Source organism: Schistocerca piceifrons, chromosome 4, assembly GCF_021461385.2.
Source record: "Schistocerca piceifrons isolate TAMUIC-IGC-003096 chromosome 4, iqSchPice1.1, whole genome shotgun sequence".
Taxonomy (NCBI): domain Eukaryota; kingdom Metazoa; phylum Arthropoda; class Insecta; order Orthoptera; family Acrididae; genus Schistocerca; species Schistocerca piceifrons.
The window spans coordinates 234,429,653-234,451,076 of NC_060141.1; the positions used below are offsets into that span (position 1 = coordinate 234,429,653).

At 45.4% G+C, this 21,424-nt stretch overlaps 1 protein-coding gene across 1 annotated transcript in view; it reads right to left on the bottom strand.

The window, feature by feature from the left end:
* The window catches only part of LOC124796265 (probable cytochrome P450 301a1, mitochondrial), a 188,255-nt gene that overhangs the window by 116,626 nt on the left and 50,205 nt on the right, over positions 1 to 21,424 (bottom strand). The window contains exons 3-4 of the mRNA XM_047260376.1: positions 19,510 to 19,643; positions 13,127 to 13,239 (exon numbers count right to left, since the gene is read on the bottom strand). Of these exons, the coding sequence (XP_047116332.1) occupies positions 13,127 to 13,239; positions 19,510 to 19,643 (247 nt within the window). The remainder of the gene's footprint in view (positions 1 to 13,126; positions 13,240 to 19,509; positions 19,644 to 21,424) is intronic.

The window sequence follows — 21,424 nt, forward strand, 5'->3', positions numbered from 1 at the left end:
CAGGCGGAATCTACTTTCATCGCTGAAGGTCACAGCGCGTCATCCCATCTTCCAAGAGATCCTTTGACGGCACCAGTCGAACGATGCACGTTGATGCTGTGGCAACAGTGGAAGACGGGCTAGAGGTGTGCGCACCTGTAGTCCCACTGTTAATAACCGGTTCGCAACAGTTCGTGTTGTCACGTCCGGGCTCATAAGCCCTCTTATCTGTGCTGTGGTACTGTATGATTTGCCACTGCTGCCACTACAATACGATGATCCTGACAGGCGTCCAGAACATCATCTATAGGTGTGAGATTACTCACGTGAGCACTGATATCAGCAGTGTACGTTTTGATCGAACCATGTTTTCACATAATGTGATTTGAATCGTTCATTTCAATTTTGGATTGATTTTATTGTAGAACACAGCCCATCACGTACAAAAATAAAGATATCAACATGTTGTTAACGGCAGCTCGATGTGTTACAATACTGCACTTAGTCCTTCTTCCTCGCGCAAACAGGCACAGTCACCGTCCTCATGACTCGGCCTACCACTTTCAGCTGATGTTGCATCGATGTTTAGTGCCGAAACATAAAACTGAAAACTATCAACCTCTTTATAGTTGTCTCCAAATGTTGTTTTCAACAGTTTATTGAGGTCCAGTTTCTAAGCGTCACGAAATTCTCTCAGTGTATCATTTGGAATTTCGACTGCGCTTTCCTGCGTAATGCTTCTCTGTTCGTGGTGGTTTTTAAGATGAAACGTTCATCATATAAGAGAGCCTGCCACCTTGATCCACTGTGTTCGGTATGGTGTAAACTTTATTCTTTTACTTTCACCAAGTGGAATATTGGAGTGCTTCCACACTTGAATTTACCTTCTTTGCGCTTAAAAGAAAACTCAGAATTACATAAATGTGGATATTGGTTGAAGTAGCTAAAATTAAGTACGTCTCGTCACGTCATAACTACAGATAGCAAAACTCAATCAAAATACAAAAACACGCATTTATGCAATCTTTATCTCACGAATAACAGTGCTCCGACATTAAAAATTTCACTGATCATTCGTAAAAACCACATCAGGTGCCATTACTTACTAAGCTTCCTTTTCACGCTGTTTGTTAGTTTTCGCTGCTCTAATTCTCATTCTTCTTCCTTTCTATCGCTTTCCACGGGTAAATAGGCCTCCACGGTGATCGAAAATGCACACTCATGTAATCAACATCATTCTGTGATGATAATAGCAGAAACGCCAATGAAAAGCGCGGGATAATAACGCATGCTACGGGACTTGCCCTGAACATAATGTGTTCTGAACTTTTGGTTGCGGTGTACATAATGCGACTTGATCACATTCATGTTTTTCAACACTAAAGTAGTATACGAAAGAAAGCGAAATGACTCGATGTGACTCAACAGCGTTAAAGAGCATACCATAATTGGGGTGGAAACGCATCAAACTGTACTTGGACTTCGGCTCCATTTAATACGTTTTGAAACGATGCTCCTCATATGGAACTCGTACCACGTGGTCATTCAACCTTCCACCGCTGACGTGCAGCGCATGCATGTGTGTGTGTGTGTGTGTGTGTGTGTGTGTGTGTGTGTGTGTGTGTGCCGATCAATTGTATGAGATCAGCTCAGTAAGATGGGTCCACGTGGGGACGTGACATAATGGCAGAGAGGAAGTATCGTGTTTGGGACGTAATTATGACCACACCATGAATGTAGTCACGCAATTTACCAATTAGATTATCTTCTACAAGGAATGATGTGACAATTGTAGCCGCGTAACATGCCATAAGAATGGTAGTCGCATAATTATGCTAATGGACAGGAACTAGAGACGAATATCACGCTTTGTCAGCAACAACCGGTTTCAAATGTAACAATAACTGCTGCGTTCAGTGAATGCATGTCGATCTGTCTCAGTTTTCGAATGAACATTAAGAGAGGAAGTGCTCACAGCAGCACACTAAGCTGCAAGTCTTCACTGTGCCAAACGATACAGAAATATATGTCCAGAAGGCTTTCGACAGCGTTCCTCACAAGAGATTTTCAATAAAATACCGTGCCTCTGGGGTATCGCTTCAATTGTGTGAATGGACTCGTGTAATCCTGTCACACAAATCACAGTACATAGTAATAGACGGAAATTCATCGAGTAAAACAGAAATGATATACGGCGTTCCCCAAGGAAGTATTATAGGTCCTCTGCTGTCCCTAATCTACATAAACAGCTTATGAGACAATCTGAGAACCACTCTTGCGTTGTTTGATGATGAAGCTGTCATGTACCGTCTAGTAAAGTCGTCAGAAGATCAAAATCAATTGCAAAATGACTTAGACACGATATCTGTATACTGCAAAAAGTGCCAATTGTCTCTCAGTACAGAAAACTGTGAGGCCATCCACATGAGTGCTACAAGAAGTCCATTAAATTTCGGTGACACCATGAATCACTCAGATTTAAAGCCTGTCAATTCGACTAAATACCTAGGAATTACAATCACGAACAATTTGAATTGCAGTTATCACATAGATAATGTTACGGGGAAGGCAAACCAAAGACTATGCTTTATTGGCAGAACACTGATATGAAGCAATAGGTCCACTAAAAGGAGACTACCTACGCAACAATGGCTCGTTCACTGCTAGAGTATTGCTGTGCCGTGTGAGATCCTTACGAGATAGGATTGACAGAGGATACAGAAAAGTTCAAAGAAGGGCATCTCGTTTTGTATTATGGAAAAGGATGGGATATATGATAAATGAATTGGTATGCCAATAATTAAAGGCGTTTTTCATTTCGGCGAGATCTTTCCAAGAAATTTCAATCACCAAATTTCTCCTTTGAATGTGAAAATATTTTACTGTCAGCAACTTTCATAGGGAGAAGTGATCATCATAATAAAATAACAAAAATCAGAACTCGTACAGAAAGATTCAAGTGCTAATTTTTCCCGCACGCAGTTAGAGAGTGGGACTATAGAGCAATAATCTGAAGGTGGTTCGATGATCCCCCTACCAGGCAATTAAGTATTAGTAGCGGAGTAGCCATATAGATCGAGAAACTGGACAGTGACTCACTGTAGGCATGTACTGCGGTTGAAAGAATTTCGATTTCGGCTATTTTCAAATGCTACCACGCAACACACCGACAACACAATGAGGTGATTAACCTGCAATCTGTGGAGGGTGTACTTCAGGCTGGGAGTAATTCCAAGATGTCCTAGGGGTGAGTTTTCACCACGACTTAGGCGCACTCATTCAGGTCACCATAAGCATGAACGAGGACGTCTATTTCAACACCCTCGGTTACCTAGTTTATCGATTCATCTATATCTTACCGACGAATTTGCTGTGGATAGTCTCGCCGTCCAAGATCACAGGACCCCTGTTCGGGGAGCTGCACGCATACTTTCTGGTTTCGCGAACACTCGGGCGCCCTGTCGCACAATTACTGGCCCTCTATATCACCGACCTTAAACCCACAGAAACTATTTCAAAACCATTTGTGACTATTTGGAACAGCAATTTGGTACCTCTAAAGTATGCAAACGCTAATTGCTTGCTTCTGCTGGATACAGAATACTCGAAGAAACTGGTGGACTTTGTTCCTCGTTGAACCACAGCCATTATCAAGGTTAAATGCGCTGCTAAATGGTATTGCTGAGTCGTGTCCTTGCGGTGACTGATTTTTTGACCTTTGTACTTAAAAGCGAAAGGAATAAGTCTCTCTGTGTAAAAAAATTACATTTAACTTTCTTACTGATTTTAAAAGCTTAAATATTATGTACAGTTTACAAAGTAATATAGCACACTCCTCCAGGCCACAAGTGGCCCATCGGTACCATCCGACCGCCGTGTCATGCTCAGCTGAGGATGCAGATAGGAGGGGCGTGTGGTCAGCACACCGCCCTCCCGGTCGTTATGATGGTTTTCTGTAATCGGAGCCGCTACTATTCAGTCAAGTAGCTCCTCAGTTGGCATCACGAGGCTGAGTGCACCCCGAAAAATGGAAACAGCGCATGGCGATCCGGATGGTCACCCATCCAAATGCTGGCCACGCCCGGCAGCGCTTAACTTCGGTGATCTGACGGGAACCGGTCTATCCACTCGGCAACGCCGTTTCCGGAAAGTAATGTAGACTGACGAAAAAAAAAAACGGAACAGGAAGAAGGAGTTGTTCGACGTAAACGAAAGTTGGTAGGCGTCTTTCTACATCTGAATGACGATGTCTATTCAAATTTCGCGCCAGTCGGATAAGAGTGGCGCTAATGGCGACACTGTGAGAAATGAAATCAGGTTTGCTCTCAATACACGCTGTAACGGTCTTGAGCGTTAGTTACCTTTGAGGCGACAAGGACGACATTATCAGCACCTCGCTGAGTTAGGACGATGGCGTGAGATAGGGCTACGAGAAAATGGATATTCCTTCTTCTGTATTGCGAAAGACTTGGCAGGAATGTAGCCACTGAATATCATTCTGGCATTGATGATCACGAGAACGCACGGTCGCAAAAGAACTGGACTTCGTCAGCCACATCGCACTACCGATAGGGAAGACGATCATGTTTGGCATAAGGTTAAGGCGCGTCGTAATGCATCTGCAGCTGCAGTTTGAGCACCAGTAGGCACAACAGCGACACAACGAACACTTAAGGCCGAACAGTTACGTCCGGAATCATGCTACTAATGTAAAATAAAGAAGGTGTACTGTCCAATGGCGGAAATTCATTCAGACACAAAACGATTACTTCAAGGGCAGCTCGGAGCTTGTGACTTCAGTGGTGTCAAGCGAGAGCTCACTAGAGGGTAGGGTGGAGGTCTGTTGTGTTCTAGGAAGAAGTCGGGATCTGCCGCGGTGCCCCTGATGGCCATGTTTTGGTTAGAAAGAGGCCAATTGAAGGCTTGCAACCAACATGTCTGTGCGCTAGACACACTGGGCCTATACCTATAGTTATGGCGTAGGGTGCGATTTGATATGACAGCAGGAACAATCTCCTGGTTATCCCATGCACTTTGACTGCAAATCTGCTACGTCAATCTGGCAACCCTGTCTGTTGTGGTGCCGTTCTTGAACAGCATTTCAGAGGGTGTTTTACAACAGGATAACATTCACCCACGTATCGGTATTGTATCCTGTGGTGTCACTGCCAGACACCACACTTGCTAGGTGGTAGCTTTAAATCGGCCGCGGTCCATTAGTACATGTCGGACCCGTGTGTCGCCACTGTGTGATCGCAGACCGAGCGCCACCACAAGGCAGGTCTCGAGATACGGAATAGCACTCGCCCCAGTTGTACGGACGACGTAGCTAGTGATGCACACTGACGAAGCCTCGCTCATTTGCAGAGCAGATAGTTAGAATAGCCTTCAGCTAAGTTAATGGCTACGACCTAGCAAGGCGCCATTAGTAACATTGCATGTATCTAAAGAGTCTCACTTGTATCGCCACAATCTCCAGATGTACCAAAAGGATGGATTAAAGTTAAGTATTCCAGAAGCTACGTACTTTTCTTTATAGCATTCATTACGTATCCTGTTTCAGACCTCACGCCATCCTGCTTTAACTTAGCGCGTGCCTTCCAGCTTCCTCTCATTGTGTCTAGGCTGTCTTGTCTAGACACAACAATTTTTGGCGACGAGTCAACGGAAAGGGTCTTGTTCTTTCTAATTGCTTACATTTACTTGTGTCATGGCTTCGCCAGATGTACTGTCCGCATTTTATCGTTTGCAGAATCAGCAGACGCAGGCGTTATTGGATGCCCTTGGACAGCTCGTCCAGGGTCAACGTGCACAGCAAAACGATGCGGCAGCAGCCGCTCCACCGCTCCCGCAGCCACAACTCGCAGTTGCACCGCCTTTTAGGCCGTTTGACCCAGCTAAGGAAACATGGACGGAGTGGTCACGCCAGTTTGGATTTTATCTCGCCGCCTACAGAATTCAAGGTAACGAGCGGCAGCCTCATTTATTGGCGTGTGTAGGGGTGCAAACGTACCGTGTGATAGTGAAATTATTTCCCCGACGCGACGTAGCAACTCTGTCCTACGAAGAAAATTATTTCCCCGACGCGACGTAGCAACTCTGTCCTACGAAGAAATTTTGTCTGCTTTAGATGCCTATTTCAAGGAAACAGTCAATGTCGTTGCAAAAAGGTACACTTTCTTTCGTACAAAACGTACGGCCGGTCAAACTAACAGGGAGTGGGTTGCAACATTGCAAGGCCTTACAAGGGATTGTGCTTTCGAGTGTGAATGTGGACTCCCTTATTCAGATACTATGGTACGTGATGCAATAGCACAGAACGTTTCTGATGTTCGTATACGGGAACAGATTTTGAAACTCGTCAATCCCTCCCTTCAACAAGTGATAGACATATTGGATAGACAAGACACGCTTGACTTTGCTCAGGAATCATTTGCAACTTCGCCAGCCGTGTGTAACATTAACCGGCCCGCCGGGCGCGCTACACGGCCCGGTAAACTGCCCTCGCACACGTCCGCACAGCTGCCGCCACGCTCTAAACCAGGTGTGCCGCGACAGCATACAAACGCAGTGAAATCATGCCCGCGGTGTGCTACTCGACATTCGCGTGAAAATTGCCCGCCACGGCAAGCTATTTGCTTTTTCTGTAATAAGAAAGGACATGTTCAAAGTGTTTGCCAGAAAAAGCTCAGATCAGACACTCTTAATCATTCCAGGCCGTTTGCTTCGCGCCAGAATCGAACCAAGGACACTCAGGCTCGTGGACCTTCACCCATGGACATTCATGTAGTTAATTCCACTTCGTCCAGTGCCACTCTTTCTAACAGTGACTGTGTTTGTCCCACAACAAGTGTGCGTCGACGTCGCTGGAAATCACGTCAAGTCGCAAGTGCTTCTGTACCAGTGTCAGTTCAACTTGCACGAGACAGTCGCTCTTGTCGTCAGCAGGACAATAAACTTTTTGTAGATTTGGACTTTAATGGCAAGGTCATACCATTCCAGCTCGGTACCGGAGCTGCAGTTTCATTGATCAATCACGACACGTACAAACAACTGGGCAAACCTCCGTTGCGTGCTGCAAATGTTCAGCTCACTAGTTATTCAGGACAGCCTATCCCTGTGTTAGGACAGTGCACTCTTCTTGCAACATACAAGGGACAAACAAAACTTGTGTCATTTTACGTTCTTCGTTCTTCTACTGCGGTGAACTTGTTTGGTTTAGATTTATTTCAATTGTTTAACTTGTCTATTGTAAATCAGGTCCTATCAGTGAATCAGACTGTGCCTTCCGCCAGTGTTTCTCGGCTATGTGAAGAATTTGCAGACATTTTTGCACCGGGCTTAGGTTGCATTCAGAACTATGCAGCACATTTGGAACTGAAAGTCAACGCACAACCGAAATTTTTCAGAGCGTGCAATGTTCCTCACGCATTGCGTGATGAGGTCGCAAGAACATTACACGATTTAGAAGCACCAGGTGTGAGTGAATGTGCACAATGCCTCTTCCATTTCAGCTCCACTTCATCGCTTACGCCGTACAGGTGTTCCGTTCGTCTGGACGACGGAATGCGAACGCGCCTTTCGTCAGTTGAAATCGGCGTTTCTTTCTAATACTTGCCTTACGCCATTCGATCCCCAGAAACCCCTTTTGTTGATGGTAGATGCATAGGATTTCAGGATTGGTGCTGTGCTTGCGCACAGAGATGGGTCGCATGATCGCCCTATTGCCTTTGCGTCTAAATTGCTCTCGTCTGCACAAAGAAATTACTTGCAGATAGAGAAAGAAGCTTTGGCTCTCGTGTTTGGTGTTACTACGTTCCATGATTTCTTGTATGGTCGTCACTTTACCATCATCACAGACCACAAACCTTTGACGTCTCTTTTTCATCCGAACAAGCCTGTACCTCCGCGTACAGCGCAGAAATTCATTCGCTGGTCTCTTTTCCTCTCGCAGTACCGCTACGATATCTTGTATCAGTCCACTTCTAAGCACGGAAACACCGATGCGTTGTCCCGTTTGCCTGTTGCTGAGGATAAACCATTCGATTCTTCCGAACTTGCTTGCATGTTCATTGATTCGGAAACCGATGATGTGGTCGACTCGTTCCAATAGATTTTCGTCGTGTAGCTGCAGCCACAGCTGCTGACCCTGTCCTTGCTACCGTTTTGCGTTTTGTTGCTACGCAATGGCCCTTGTCAAAGTCACGGATCGAGGATCCGTTGGTTCGCAGATTTTTTGCTCACAAGGAGAGACTTTTTGTTCGACGTGGTGTTTTGTTGTTGCGTTCTGATAATGATCAGTCCAGAGTCGTGGTCCCACGTTCGTTACAGTCCTCTGTATTACGGCTTCTTCACCAAGGACATTGGGGTATAGTGCGAACGAAACAACTTGCTCGTCAGCACTGTACTTGGTTCGGAATAGATGCTGCGATTACGAATATGTGTTCTTCTTGCATGGCGTGTGCCGAACAACAATCCCCACCGCCGCGGAAGGTCTTTGCATGGCCAAAAGTCACTTCCCCTTGGCAACGCTTGCACATCGATTTTGCTGGTCCATTCTGGAATGCTCGATGGTTGGTTCTGGTCGATGCCTTCAGTAATTTTCCTTTTGTTGTCTGGATGTCTTCCACGACGTCAACTGCCACCATCCAAGCGTTGTCTGCTATCTTTTGCATTGAAGGTCTTCCGCAGACTATTGTTTGCGACAATGGCCCACAATTCACGTCTGCAGAATTTCAGTCTTTCTGCAAGGCCAATGGTATTCAACATCTGACGTCCGCGCCGTTTTCGCCTCAGTCAAACGGTGCCGCTGAACGATTGGTCCGGACTTTCAAGTCACAGATGTTGAAGTTGAAAGAGTCGCATTCTCGGGAGGACGCGTTGTTGCTCTTTTTGTCATCGTATCGCTCTCAGCCCCGAGATGGTCGCTCGCCGGCTGAGTTGCTCCACGGTCGTCCTCATCGAACCTTGATGTCTTTGCTGCATCCGCCGCATCAGGTTCCTGTGCAGCGGCAGACTCCTGCTTTTGCTCGAGGCGACGTTGTATTCTATCGCAACTTTCGAGGTTCACGGCGTTGGCTGGCAGGGCGCATTCTTCGCTGCCTCGGCCGCGCGATGTATTTGGTTTTGGGGGCCTCTGGTGAGGTGCGTCGGCATCTCAATCAGCTGCGCCTCTGTCGTCGCACGGGTTCTGCCGCTCCCCGTCTGCTTTCAGCGACGGTGCCGTCCGGTCAGCGCCCTGGGGACCCATCTACTGGCTCGCCTCATCCCCAGGTGTTACGAACGATGCCTTCCATTTTGCCCCATGGCGACACGCCGCTGCCGCCTCCGCCGCCGCCGCCGACTGTCCTCCAGCCGGCGCCGCCCGCAGTGGACACTTCGCTGCAGCCGCCAGGCGCCTCCCTGGGTCACGCGCCGCCGATCGCTTCCCGTGACACTGCTAGATTTATTCCAGAAGGCGACCAGAACTATTAACTAGACATATATAACGTTTAATGTAGGCATTACAAGTTATTGTAATAAATAATACAATAATAAAACACAAGGACAACTTCCTTAAAGGGTACTGAGGCAGATTATACCCCCAGAAGGCGTGGGCTGAAGGAGCGTTACACTGAACTACCGGCCATCAGGCCACCTTTTAGAACACACATGTCTTACAAGAACCAAGGGGCCACAGGCGGTGCTCCAGGAATCGACCTCTGAGGAGATCCGGTAACAAACACTTTCGCGAGCGATGAGATAGGCAGCCAAAGAGTTGCATTCACTTCACAAGGTGGTAACGCAGACTAGTGGCTGTCTAACGAATGACTAATGACAATCTTCTTGAGGCTACCGACGACCGATAAAGCAAATGCAACGATGGAACAATACGCCAAAACCGGAACCGGCGGTCTGCACTACGTTCCCAGAATACTGTTTAGAGCGCCCGGAACGAGAAAGGAATCACTACCACCAAAGTAGAAGAATCACCAACCGGCCTACAATCATGAAAGCTGTCAAAACTACACGCCTTACCGGACAGCAGCGGCAAGGCGAGGAAACGTAAACTGCCGTTACATACACGAACCCCCAGAGCAGGTAACTGGGGCGTTAGCGGCCACCAGGTAATAAAAATTACCGCTGGTTGAACTTAACAAATTATAAGAAGTTGAACGGGGTAAATAGTAGTAAGAAGTCGAGTAAAGCTAATCAGATCCGCCTTCCCCAAGCACTCCACTCGCTGCTCTTCGTCTCGGCGACACTACGAGCAGCAACGCGAACCCAAGTCACTGGAGAATCGCGAGATATCACAATGGTGGAGGTCCCAGCACCTTGTTCTCGCACTGCGCGGACCTGGCTCCTCCTGAGTCCCCAACCGAACTGGACCACTCACAAGACCCGGGAAAACGACGTCGCCCCAAAGATAGGGCAACAGTTACTACATATCGATAACCGCCGCTGCTGCCACTAGCGGACAGGCAACGCTTGTGAAACCGAATGGCGCCAGTCAATACAAGAAGAAGGCCGAAACCATGCCAACTAAACGATACCGTCTGGCCTCCAAGAGAGGGTGGAAACCTGCTAACAGCACCAACGCGAGCCGCAGCACGGCTCAAATGTATTGACCGGTGAAGTGCACTAGGCATGTAATTCCGTCTCACAACCTGACACCGTCACATATACAACGCCATGCATGCACGTTTGCGTTTTTGCATTCAACCTTCTGGCGGTTACACCGGTTGTTAATGTACGAGCATTTTATATCTGCAATGGCCTATTCCGCCCTCACATTAATCTATGGTCTTGCAGTGTTAATCCCTTAAATATGTTACGTAGACAAATGTATCCCAGAAATTTCATTATTCTAGATTAATTATTTTTTGCTCTTGCGACTTTTTTTTCGGTCAGTGTGTGTACCAGTTTGCTCTGAAGTGCCCGAATCATTGCAGAGTTACACTTAAAGATCACCTTCTCCCTACCAAGATTCTACAAAATGCAGTGATAGGAGTGTGACAGGGGTTGTCTTACTGTAATCGCTCCTGTTACTAGGTCGCATGTGTACGAGGTTCAGCGGAAAGTACTTTAAACGTTTTAGAGTATGTCGTGTTTATGAGTTATATGGCTAACACCATTAAAATTTGCGATTTGTTGAGTTATGTAAATTTTTAATGACTTGTTCATAATATATGTTTCTTGCCTTTTATGACAAAGTGATTTCTTATAGTGCATGTTACAGTCTTCATTAGTGCTCTGTTATTCTAGAGCAAGACACTTTAGTCCCACATATAAGAAAACACGTCTGTCAGCTCCCACAATAATTTTTTCCTACACTTGATAAAAAGAAATTATTACATCTATGGTATAAGAATGTTTCTAGGACGTAGTTACATTTATCACCTACTGTGGTAAGCTTCTTCCGTATCAATGACTATTCTCCATAAAACGGTAGTCTGAATGAAGTTCTAGTTTCGACACACCAGGTACTGCGGTGAAAGTAATCACAACTTCGATATAAATTTAGTTTTTTACAGTGTATCTATCTATATACATCATATTCCCGAAATCACCAAACAGTGCTTGGTGGGGGATACGGAGTGTGGTACCAGTAACTGATGCCCAACTCCCTGCTTCACTTGCTGATGGCGCGTGGGAAGAATGATTGTAGGTAAGCCTCTGCACGAGTACTGGCTCTAATTTTTCTAATTTTCTCATCGTGATTTCACGAGATGTATGTGTGAGGAAGTTATATATAGTCATATTCTTCCCCGAAACTCTCTCTCTCGAACTTTCAATAGTAAACGTTTCCGTATTGCACGACGCCTCTCCTATAATGTCTGCCACTGTAGTTTGTTGAGCATCTCTGTTATGCTCTCGCGTTGAGTAGAAGATCCCGTGACGTAACGCGCCACACTTCGTTGGATCTTGTCTGTCTCTTCTGCCTATCCTACCTGATAAGGATCCCAGATAGATCAACAGTATTCAAGAATCTCTAACATTCTTCCTATGAATCTCAGCCTGTCATCTGCTTCTCCTACTATTTGCTTTATGTGGTCATTCCACGTAACGTCGCTCTGGGTGCTTGCTCCTAAATACTTAACGGTACGGTTCTAGGCGCTACAGTCTGGAAACGCGCGACCGCTACGGTCGCAGGTTGGAATCCTGCCTCGGGCATGGATGTGTGTGATGTCCTTAGGTTAGTTAGGTTTAAGTAGTTCTAATTTCTAGGGGACTGATGACCTTAGACGTTAAGTCCCATAGTGCTCAGAGCCATTTGAACCATTTGAACTTTACGGTAAATATGGTTTGCAGAAATATGACACCAACAGTGTAGTTGTGCAATAGTGGATTCCTTTTCCTGTATATGAGCAATATGTTAGTTGTATTTACGTTCGAGGTCAACTACCAGAGCCTGTACCATTCATCAATTCTCTTCAGGTCATTCTGCAGATCCATACCGTCTTCTGGCGTTGCTTCCCCCCTCCCCCCCTCCCCTCCCCCTAACTCTCAGAAAAGGGAAAACATACAAACCTAGTGTCGGATAATTCCCGGATTCTGCAACTGTAATTAAAGTCTTATTAAGACCAAACGCGTTTCGCTTTATTCTAAAGCGTCTTTTGTAGTCATGTTGTTTGTGGTTTACTTCATTCTTCCTGTTCTTTCACGTGTATGTGTAGGATTTTAGCACACATATCTATTTAGTACAGTGAAAGTGTTGTGTGTTAAAATCCAGCACGTACACGTGAAATACCAGGAAGAATGAAGTAAACAACACAAAACCTGACGACAGAAAATGCTTTAGAATAAAGCTAAACGTATTTGGATTTGGTCTTAATAAGATTTTCATTACAGTTGCAGTATACAATAATTAAACTATACAACTTATATATTTGCAACTGAAGAGAGAAGAGGCTGAAAACAAAGAAACAATGATAGTATATTCTGGTGTTTTCAATTCGAGAATGTGATTTGAGAGCTGTTAGGCCTATTTGCAGGTTTTTTATAGCTACATACAAGTCCCTATACGTCTTCCCAGGTCTATCCCCGTCCTTCTACAAACTATCGTATGGTTGCCCTTGATCGTCTGTACGTGTTGTCGAGCATTAGAGCTGCTTCCAGTGCACGTGGCAGAAGTTTTGAATGTTCCCACACGCACAGTGTAGCCTACCTGAAGATGACGCCGACGTCGCCCTGGAACCAGTCCCTGCGCGTCACGGTGCGGTAGTACGACACCGACTGGACGGAGCCCCGCATCGGCCACGGACCCTCGTGGCGGTACACCTGTGGACACACATCCACTGAACATCAGCGAAGGTCCCTGCTCCATAAAATATGCCATAGTGTTTCATAGGTCAATGCTACACTGATATATTTTTTGCGCTGAAGAAACTTCAATATCATAGCCTCATCTGCTGCTCGAAGACAAGAATGCAACGCAGCATTTACACTGAAAGTCTCCATTATTTATTGAACGTACTCAAAGGACACTGCTCTGCAAAACTTGAGGATGAGATGGATAAAGTACACTCCTGGTCATTAAACTTGCTACAACACGAAGGTGACGTGCTACAGACGCTAAATTTAACCGACAGGAAGAAGATGCTGTGATATGCAAATGATTAGCTTTTCAGAGCATTCACACAAGGTTGGCGCCGGTGGCGACACCTACAAAGTGCTGACATGAGGAAAGATTCCAACCGTTTTTCACATACACAAACAGCAGTTGACCGGCGTTGCCTGGTGAAACGTTGTTGTGATGCCTCGTGTAAGGAGACGAAATGCGTACCATCACGTTTCCGACGTTGATAAAGGTCGGATTGTAGCCTATCGCGATTGCGGTTTATCGTATCGCGACATTGCTGCTCACGTTGGTCGAGATCCAATGACTTTTATCAGAATATGGAATCGGTGGGTTCAGGAGGATAATACGGAACGCCGTGCTGGATCCCAACGGCCTCGTATCACTAGCAGTCGAGATGACAGGCATCTTATCCGCATGGCTGAAACTGAACGTTCAGCCGCGTCTCGATCCCTGAGTCAACAGATGGGGACATTTACAAGACAACAACCATCTGCACGAACAGTTCGACGACGTTTGCAGCAGCATGGACTATCAGCTCGGAGACCATGCATGCGATTACCCTTGTCGCTGCATCGTACACAAGAGCGCCTGCGATGGTGTACTCAACGACGAACCTGGGTGCACGAATCGCAAAACGTCATTTTTTCGGATGAATCCAGGTTCTGTTTACAGCATCACGATGGTTGCATCCGTGTTTGGCGTCATCGCTGTGAACGCACGTTGGAAGCGTGTATTCGTCATCACCATACTGGCGTATCACCCGGCGTTATGGTATGGGGTGCCATTGGTTACACGTCTCGGTCACCTCTTGTTCGCATTGACAGCACTCTGAACAGTGGACGTTACATTTCAGATGTGTTATGACCGTGGCTCTACTCTTCATTCGATCCCTGCGAAGCCCAACATTTCGGCAGGATAATGCACGACCGCATGTTGCAGGTCCTGTACGAGCCTTTCTGGATGCAGAAAATGTTCGACTGCTGCCCTGGCCAGCATATTCTCCACATCTCTCACCAATTGAAAACGTCTAGTCAATGGTGGCCGAGCAACTGACTCGTCACAATACGCCAGTCACTATTCTTAATGAACTGTGGTATCGTGTTGAAGCTGCATGGCTAGCTGTACCTGTACACGCCATCCAAGCTCTGTTTGACTCAATGCCCAGGCGTATCAAGGCCTTTATTACGGCCAGAGGTGGTTGTTCGGGGTACTGATTTCTCAGGATCTATGCACCTAAACTGTGTGAAAATGTAATCACATGTCAGTTCTAGTATAATATATTTGTCCAACGAATACCCGTGTGCATCTCTGCTTGGTGTAGCAATTTTAATGGCCAGTAGTGTACTATAACACATTAATTACTTGGTGGAAACGAACGAACGGCGGGATCATGTTGCCACAGGGCTCCCTGTCGCGTACAGAAAGCTGGATTTTGGGCAAAGAGACCACGCCCACGCAGTGGCCGTGCCACTGTCAACTACACAAGTAGATAACCGCTGCATTGTGCAGCAAGTAAGAGGGGACCCATGTGAGAGAGCTGGCGCAGTTTCTATCATATTTAACAGGACTACAACTTTTGCAATGGTTCCAAGAACGTACAGACTGGAGCCACTAGCAGTCTTGTTGGGTGCTGGCACGAGAGCGGATTAAGTCTGAGTAGTGATTCTGGACGTGCTCTCTAACGGCGATAGATAGTAACACGTAATGCACCGAGGAACATTGCCGAGCATGATCGTTTTGGTAGCCCGGGTGTGGGGAGATATAATGTTGCATAGGCGTACAAACCTCCAAATGTTTGAACATGGTACACTCACTGGTGAATATTATTGCGACATTGTTCCACTTCATCTTGTGCGTCTTTTCAGGGGTACGTCCGACCATGTCTTGAGTGGAAGAACATGAGGCCCTATCAGTGCCGGCCCAAACGCTGACAGGAAATCACTGTTGGTAACATTATTACATAATTTCTGGAGGATTCTCTACAGCCCATACTTGTTGACTGTGAAAATTTACAGTCTGATAACGTTCAAACGAAGCATCGTCCGCGAACAGCACATTTGCCATAAAGTGAGGGTTGACACATTTTTGAATGTACCATTCTCAGAAGTGTACACGTGCAGGAAGATCACTTGCTGATAGTGCCTGCAACGCTGTACATGGCACGTATACAATAGGTTCTCATGTACCACTCTTCAGACAGTCGTAAGGTCAATATTACTTGTTACAGCTAACTGTCTCACGCTGACACTAAGGTTGTCATCAACTGCACGAAGAAGTTCCTCCTCCAGCTGAGGTGCGCCCGTCCTTCTAACGCTCCCCCAGTCGCTCCCTAAAACGACGACCAGTTGTTTCAAACGTCCCTCCTGTCCGGGTACCGTCGTTATGGAAATCTGTCTCGAAGCAAACGTTGAGCACCACTGCCATTACCATCTTCCAATCTGTACAGCAAACAGGAATCTGACAACTCCACACAGTCTGTACCGAACACTAAAACAGTGGATGTTACGTGCTCGATGCTAGTAAAGCAATGAAGTTATTCGCATGTCAACACAAGCAATGAAGCTAGTTGCATGTCAACACAAGCAACATTTCAGCATTACCTTCAGCTGAAGCAATGAATACTGACGGTGAATCTAAGAATTATATCTTACTGTACATTCTAACCAAACGTAACCAAGAAGATATTCCGAACATTTCATGTAAGAAAACGTTTCATGTACTGCTGATACATTGTAATGCGATTACAAAGAGAATTAGAAAATGAGCTCCAACATGGAAATAAAGCGTTTCTCGACCCATGTCCGTAAACACATTTTATTTTTCTCTGTCTGAGCGATGTATCCTGAAAGTTCGACCTTACCTAGACCAGAGAGTGTTTCATATCGGCGAAGGACAAATGGGCCGCATTCACAGTCACTATGAAACGTATGAATAAAACGTAGAGTGTGAGAATGATGTTCCCTCTCCGGTCGCATCCAGCCTAACTGATGTAGTCAATGGCTTCTTACAGGTAAAGAGTAAGCTGTCTGCAGGTATGGGATTATCATTTGACAGATACAACTGACCATACCTAGTACATGTGAAATAGTCTTCTTTGGTATGATCGGACGATCCATCAATAACGGGATCATCTAGCATGAATAATATTGCTGGTTGGAACAAGTGGAGAAATACGCCATGGCATTGTACGCGCTGTGTGAGACCGACCACGTAATAAAATTCAGCTGCACGCAGTTCTCGCTGTGGAGAAGAACTGTCACGGCCTTTTGTTCAAGGACGCCTTCGAAATTCTCAAGAACGACAGTATGTTCAACATAAAATAAACAGAGGCCGCTGCAGCGTACGACCTTTGCAGATAACAAGAGAAGAATCACAGCAGTAACGACTGGCGAAAGGCCCTCAGACGTTGATGCGGTAAGTACATACATTTTTAGGCCACTGGTTCGACTCCAGACTATCATCAGCAATGGAGGGAGAAACTTCAACAACGCCAGCCACTAGTGCTGGTGAAATGTCAAAAAAAAACCGCTGACTTGTCGTCGGACGAAGATTCAAAGTCGAGAGCCAGTAGGTAAGCCTCAAAAATTTTAAACTCAAGATTATTCAAATTAGTGGGTAGAATATGACTTAGGGAAGAATACCATCCACACAATCGCAAAAATAACAAATTGAAGTATGTAGAGTGGCATCAGGAAAGGTAAAACCACGAAAGGTGTATCTCTAAGTTTAATTATGTTTTATAATGGAAAAGACTTAAGAAACGTCAAGACACTGATTCAGTCTTTCTCCTCCACTGTTTAGTCCGCACATTAAAGAATGGAGGACGGAAATGAAAAGAATTGTTGAGAAATGGAATTAATAATCAGGGTGCAAAAACATCTGTGCTAATATCCGCTAAAGATTTTACTATTATCTGCGAAAGTGAAGAAGAGTTACAGGATTTTTGAAGGATTGAGCAGTGTGCTGGGAACACAACACGAACTGAAAGTAAACCAAACCAAGACAAAAGTACTGAGTGCCAGCAAGGAGGGGATTAGCGACAAACTTAATTTCAAGATTGGAGACCACGTAGTAGATCAAATGAATGAATTCTGCTACCTAGGAAGGGAAATAGCACGTGGCCTGAGAAGAAAGGAGGGCATGTGACATAGACTATCATAGGCAAACAGAGCATTTCTAGGATAAAGAAATCTATTATGTTATATTTCTAGTTTTCTCTGAAACTGCTAAATAGAGCATTCCTGGGATAAAGAAGTCTACAATGTTATACGTCCAGTTTTTTCTGAAACTGCCACGCAACATGGAAACCGACCGAAGTTTCAGATCGTTTACACTGAAGACACTCGCCGCTGAAATATCATGGAGTAAAGACTTGTTATTGAATAACTGATGAGGTGAGTCTTGCTGTTCTAGAGAAAGACGTCTCCATTTGAGCGCTGAGTACAGAGAGAGACCTGCCAACTCAAGAGTTTACAGCCACTGCTGCCGCCGCGTTCCATGTTTCCGCCACGAGTCTGGCAAGATGGCCAACGTTGCCATCGCCAATTCGTGGAGACGCAGCATTAGTTCACTCCATTCAGGAGCCATTTATACAGTTTTAATGCTTCGCAGCCAGATAGTTGCTTTCAGTATGAACTTTGGCGATCTTACTGGTGTTCGATCCTACTTTTCCGTGTCCTTCCTGTAACTGACTAACCATGCTTACAGTCACTGGTCATGTTCGTGTGTTAGTCGCATAAATTTGTCTTTATCGTGCTCGAACACCTGTGCCACGGTTATAGTTCACCATCAGAGCCCCTTGCCCAGATTTTAAATGTTCAATTGTTTCTGTCAGTGGGTAAGCCATGTGTTTTGCTTTTCGATAATAAACCTGATTGCTACAATGACCACTTGTTTCTGTTATAGATTAGACGATCCTTCCTCTCTTAGATAAGTCTATGTGCATGATGTGGTACTCATATTGTCATGCTTGTTCGGACCAAGCCTGTTATCATTCAGCAAGATGTCTCCATTGAACAACATTATTATTTCCTTTAATTAATCTGTACGATCTTATGAGGTGCTTCCCTTCTCTATAGAAAAGATCGGACCTAGCTTCATTAGAGATATGCAAAGCAGCACAACCGACACCACACAACTAGTGTCAAACAAAGGCCTTGGTATGAGACATATGTTTCTGAAAATGGACATCCGGAGTAAGCTTTGTTTGCAAGTGAATCATGAACTTTGGGAAAACATGAAAGGAAGAGAATCCAGGCGTTTTAGATTTGCATATCTGGGGGATGCTGAAAATTAACGCGTTTGAGGAGATAAGAAATCAGAATGTTGGCAGAATCAGCGAAGAAAGCAAAATACGCACTAGAGGAAAGGAACAGGACGATAAGACATGTGTTATGACGTTAGTGAGTAAATTGCATGATGCAACAGGGAGGGGAAAAAGAGACTGTAATATATACTACAAATTATTAAGGTTTTTGAGTGTTCGTTATAGTCTGATACGAAGAGAAGCAGTTCTGGGGGACCGCGTCATATTTGTCAGAAGTAGCAAGGATAACGCCTCATGAGCCACATAGCCCGTTTGTGAACCGACAGGCACTATCTCTCCAATGGTTCCGTATATACTGAGGCATGCTCAGCAACTACAGTTGTTCATCTTGTACGGCCGTAATTCGAAGTACGACAAACACATCTACTCGACATGGTAAACCATGGTCCAACTATCGTAAACCCGACCGGCTCAATAAATGCGACAGCAAAAACAAGAAAATGCTGTAGGACTTCTCAGGCATATTAAAAAAGAGATTTCCGGTACGCTGAGGAATCGGCGCAGGTTTTGTGTGTCTCCATTTGTACCTCTATCCTGCTCCAGGACTGAGGAGTAAGAAATATAGAATTCCTGTAGTGTATTCCTTGGTGCTGGTGCCACCGAAGCAACACTAGTGATTCTATAAGCAGGCGTTTAAACCCACCTTCTGGATGTCATCCGGACTGAAGATGTAGACCATGGGCTGCTTAAAAGGGACCCCCACCACCTTGGCGATGTCCCCGTAGCGCTCCCGTATCGCCACCAGCATTCCCACTGGATCCAGCTTTCTGAACTCTCCTGCACAATTCACACAGGTCCACGTCAGAAAACCTTATGACTACGTTGTGAATTAACAACCTAGCGTACAGTGTTAGCTACAATGTCACATTTTTTCGCATATGATGCACGTATCATAGCGGAAAAATTTTTTAATACAGAATTATATCCACACGATATATTAAGATGGTGCAGAGATTGAGACTAACTCTTAATGAGCCGAAATACAAAGAAATATAAATGTACGGCACATTTTACCTATGGCATGAATTAATCATAAATAAATCAGTGTCGTCATACGAATATTTACAATTATAGGATCGTTACTGTTTACAATGTACATAAATGAACTAGTAGAAAGCGTCGAGTGTTCTTTAAGACTGTTCGCATATGATGCGGTTGTCAAAAAGTAGCAACGTCAGAAGCCAGTATCGATTTGCATAATGACCTGCAGAGGACTGATGAATGGTGCAGGCTCTGGCAGCTGACCCCTAACGTAAATAAACGTAACATATTACACATAGTAGGAAACGATATCCACTACTGCACAGTTATACTATTGATGACGGATTTTTGGAACAGCAAAATATCTAGGACTAACGATCTTAAATGGAATAACCACATAAAGCAACAAGTACTAAAAGCATATTTCAGACAAAGATCCACAGGAAGACTCTTACGGAAATGTAACTTATCCACGAAGGAAGTGGCATCCAAGACGCTCGTTCGACCGATTCTGGAGTATTTTTGGTCTGTCTGGAATCATTGCTAGGTAGGACTGACAGAAGAGAGAGAGAGAGAGAGAGAGAGAGAGAGACAGAGAGACAGAGAGAAAGAAGATCCAGAAAAGAGCGACGTGTTTCGTTAGAGGAGCTTCTGTCGGCGCAAGAGCGGTACCGGGATGTCCAATAGGTTCCAATGGCAGACGTTACAAGATGGGCGTTGTGCATCACGGAGAGGTTTACTAATGAAATTTCTAGTGAGCTCTTTCCAGGAAAAGTCGGACAACGTATTACTCCTGTAAGAAAATAAAACGCATACAGCCGTCCTTATGGTTTTATTTATTTCGTAGCTACCAGTATCGCGCTTCAGTGCACCATATTCAGGCAGTAGTTGATGCTGAAGAGGTTGACACGATCCCTATACATACCGCATCACTCGGCAGCATAACTGGTTACGCAGACTATCTGTAAACTTGGGGTGCTGAAAACGAAGTTTGGCCACTGACTCGGTACATATAGGGATCGTGTCAACCCCTTCAGCACCAACTACGGCCTGAAGATGGCGCATTGAAGCGCCGCAACTGGTAGCTACAAAATAAATAAAACCACAAGGACGGCTGTAGGCGTTTCATTTTCTTACAATAGTAAACGGCCAGACTTCCAGTCAAAAGGAGGGACACACAGATCGTATTATTCCCTCCCACATACCTCTCGAGAAAGGGCCACGACGAGAAAATTAGAGTTAATACAGAGGATTGCCGACAATCATTCTTCCCATGCGCCGTTCGCGACTGGAACAGGCTCAAAAATGGCACTGAGCACTATGGGACTCAACTTCTGAGGTCATTAGTCCCCTAGAACTTAGAACTAGTTAAACCTAACTAACCTAAGGACATCACACACATCCATGCCCGAGGCAGGATTCGAACCTGCGACCGTAGCGGTCTCGCGGTTCCAGACTGCAGCGCCTAGAACCGCACGGCCACTTTGGCCGGTGACTGGAACAGGGAAAGAAGGATCAGTTAGTCGTACCAGAAGTAGCCTACGCAACACACCGTTAGGTGGCTCGCGGAGTGTGAT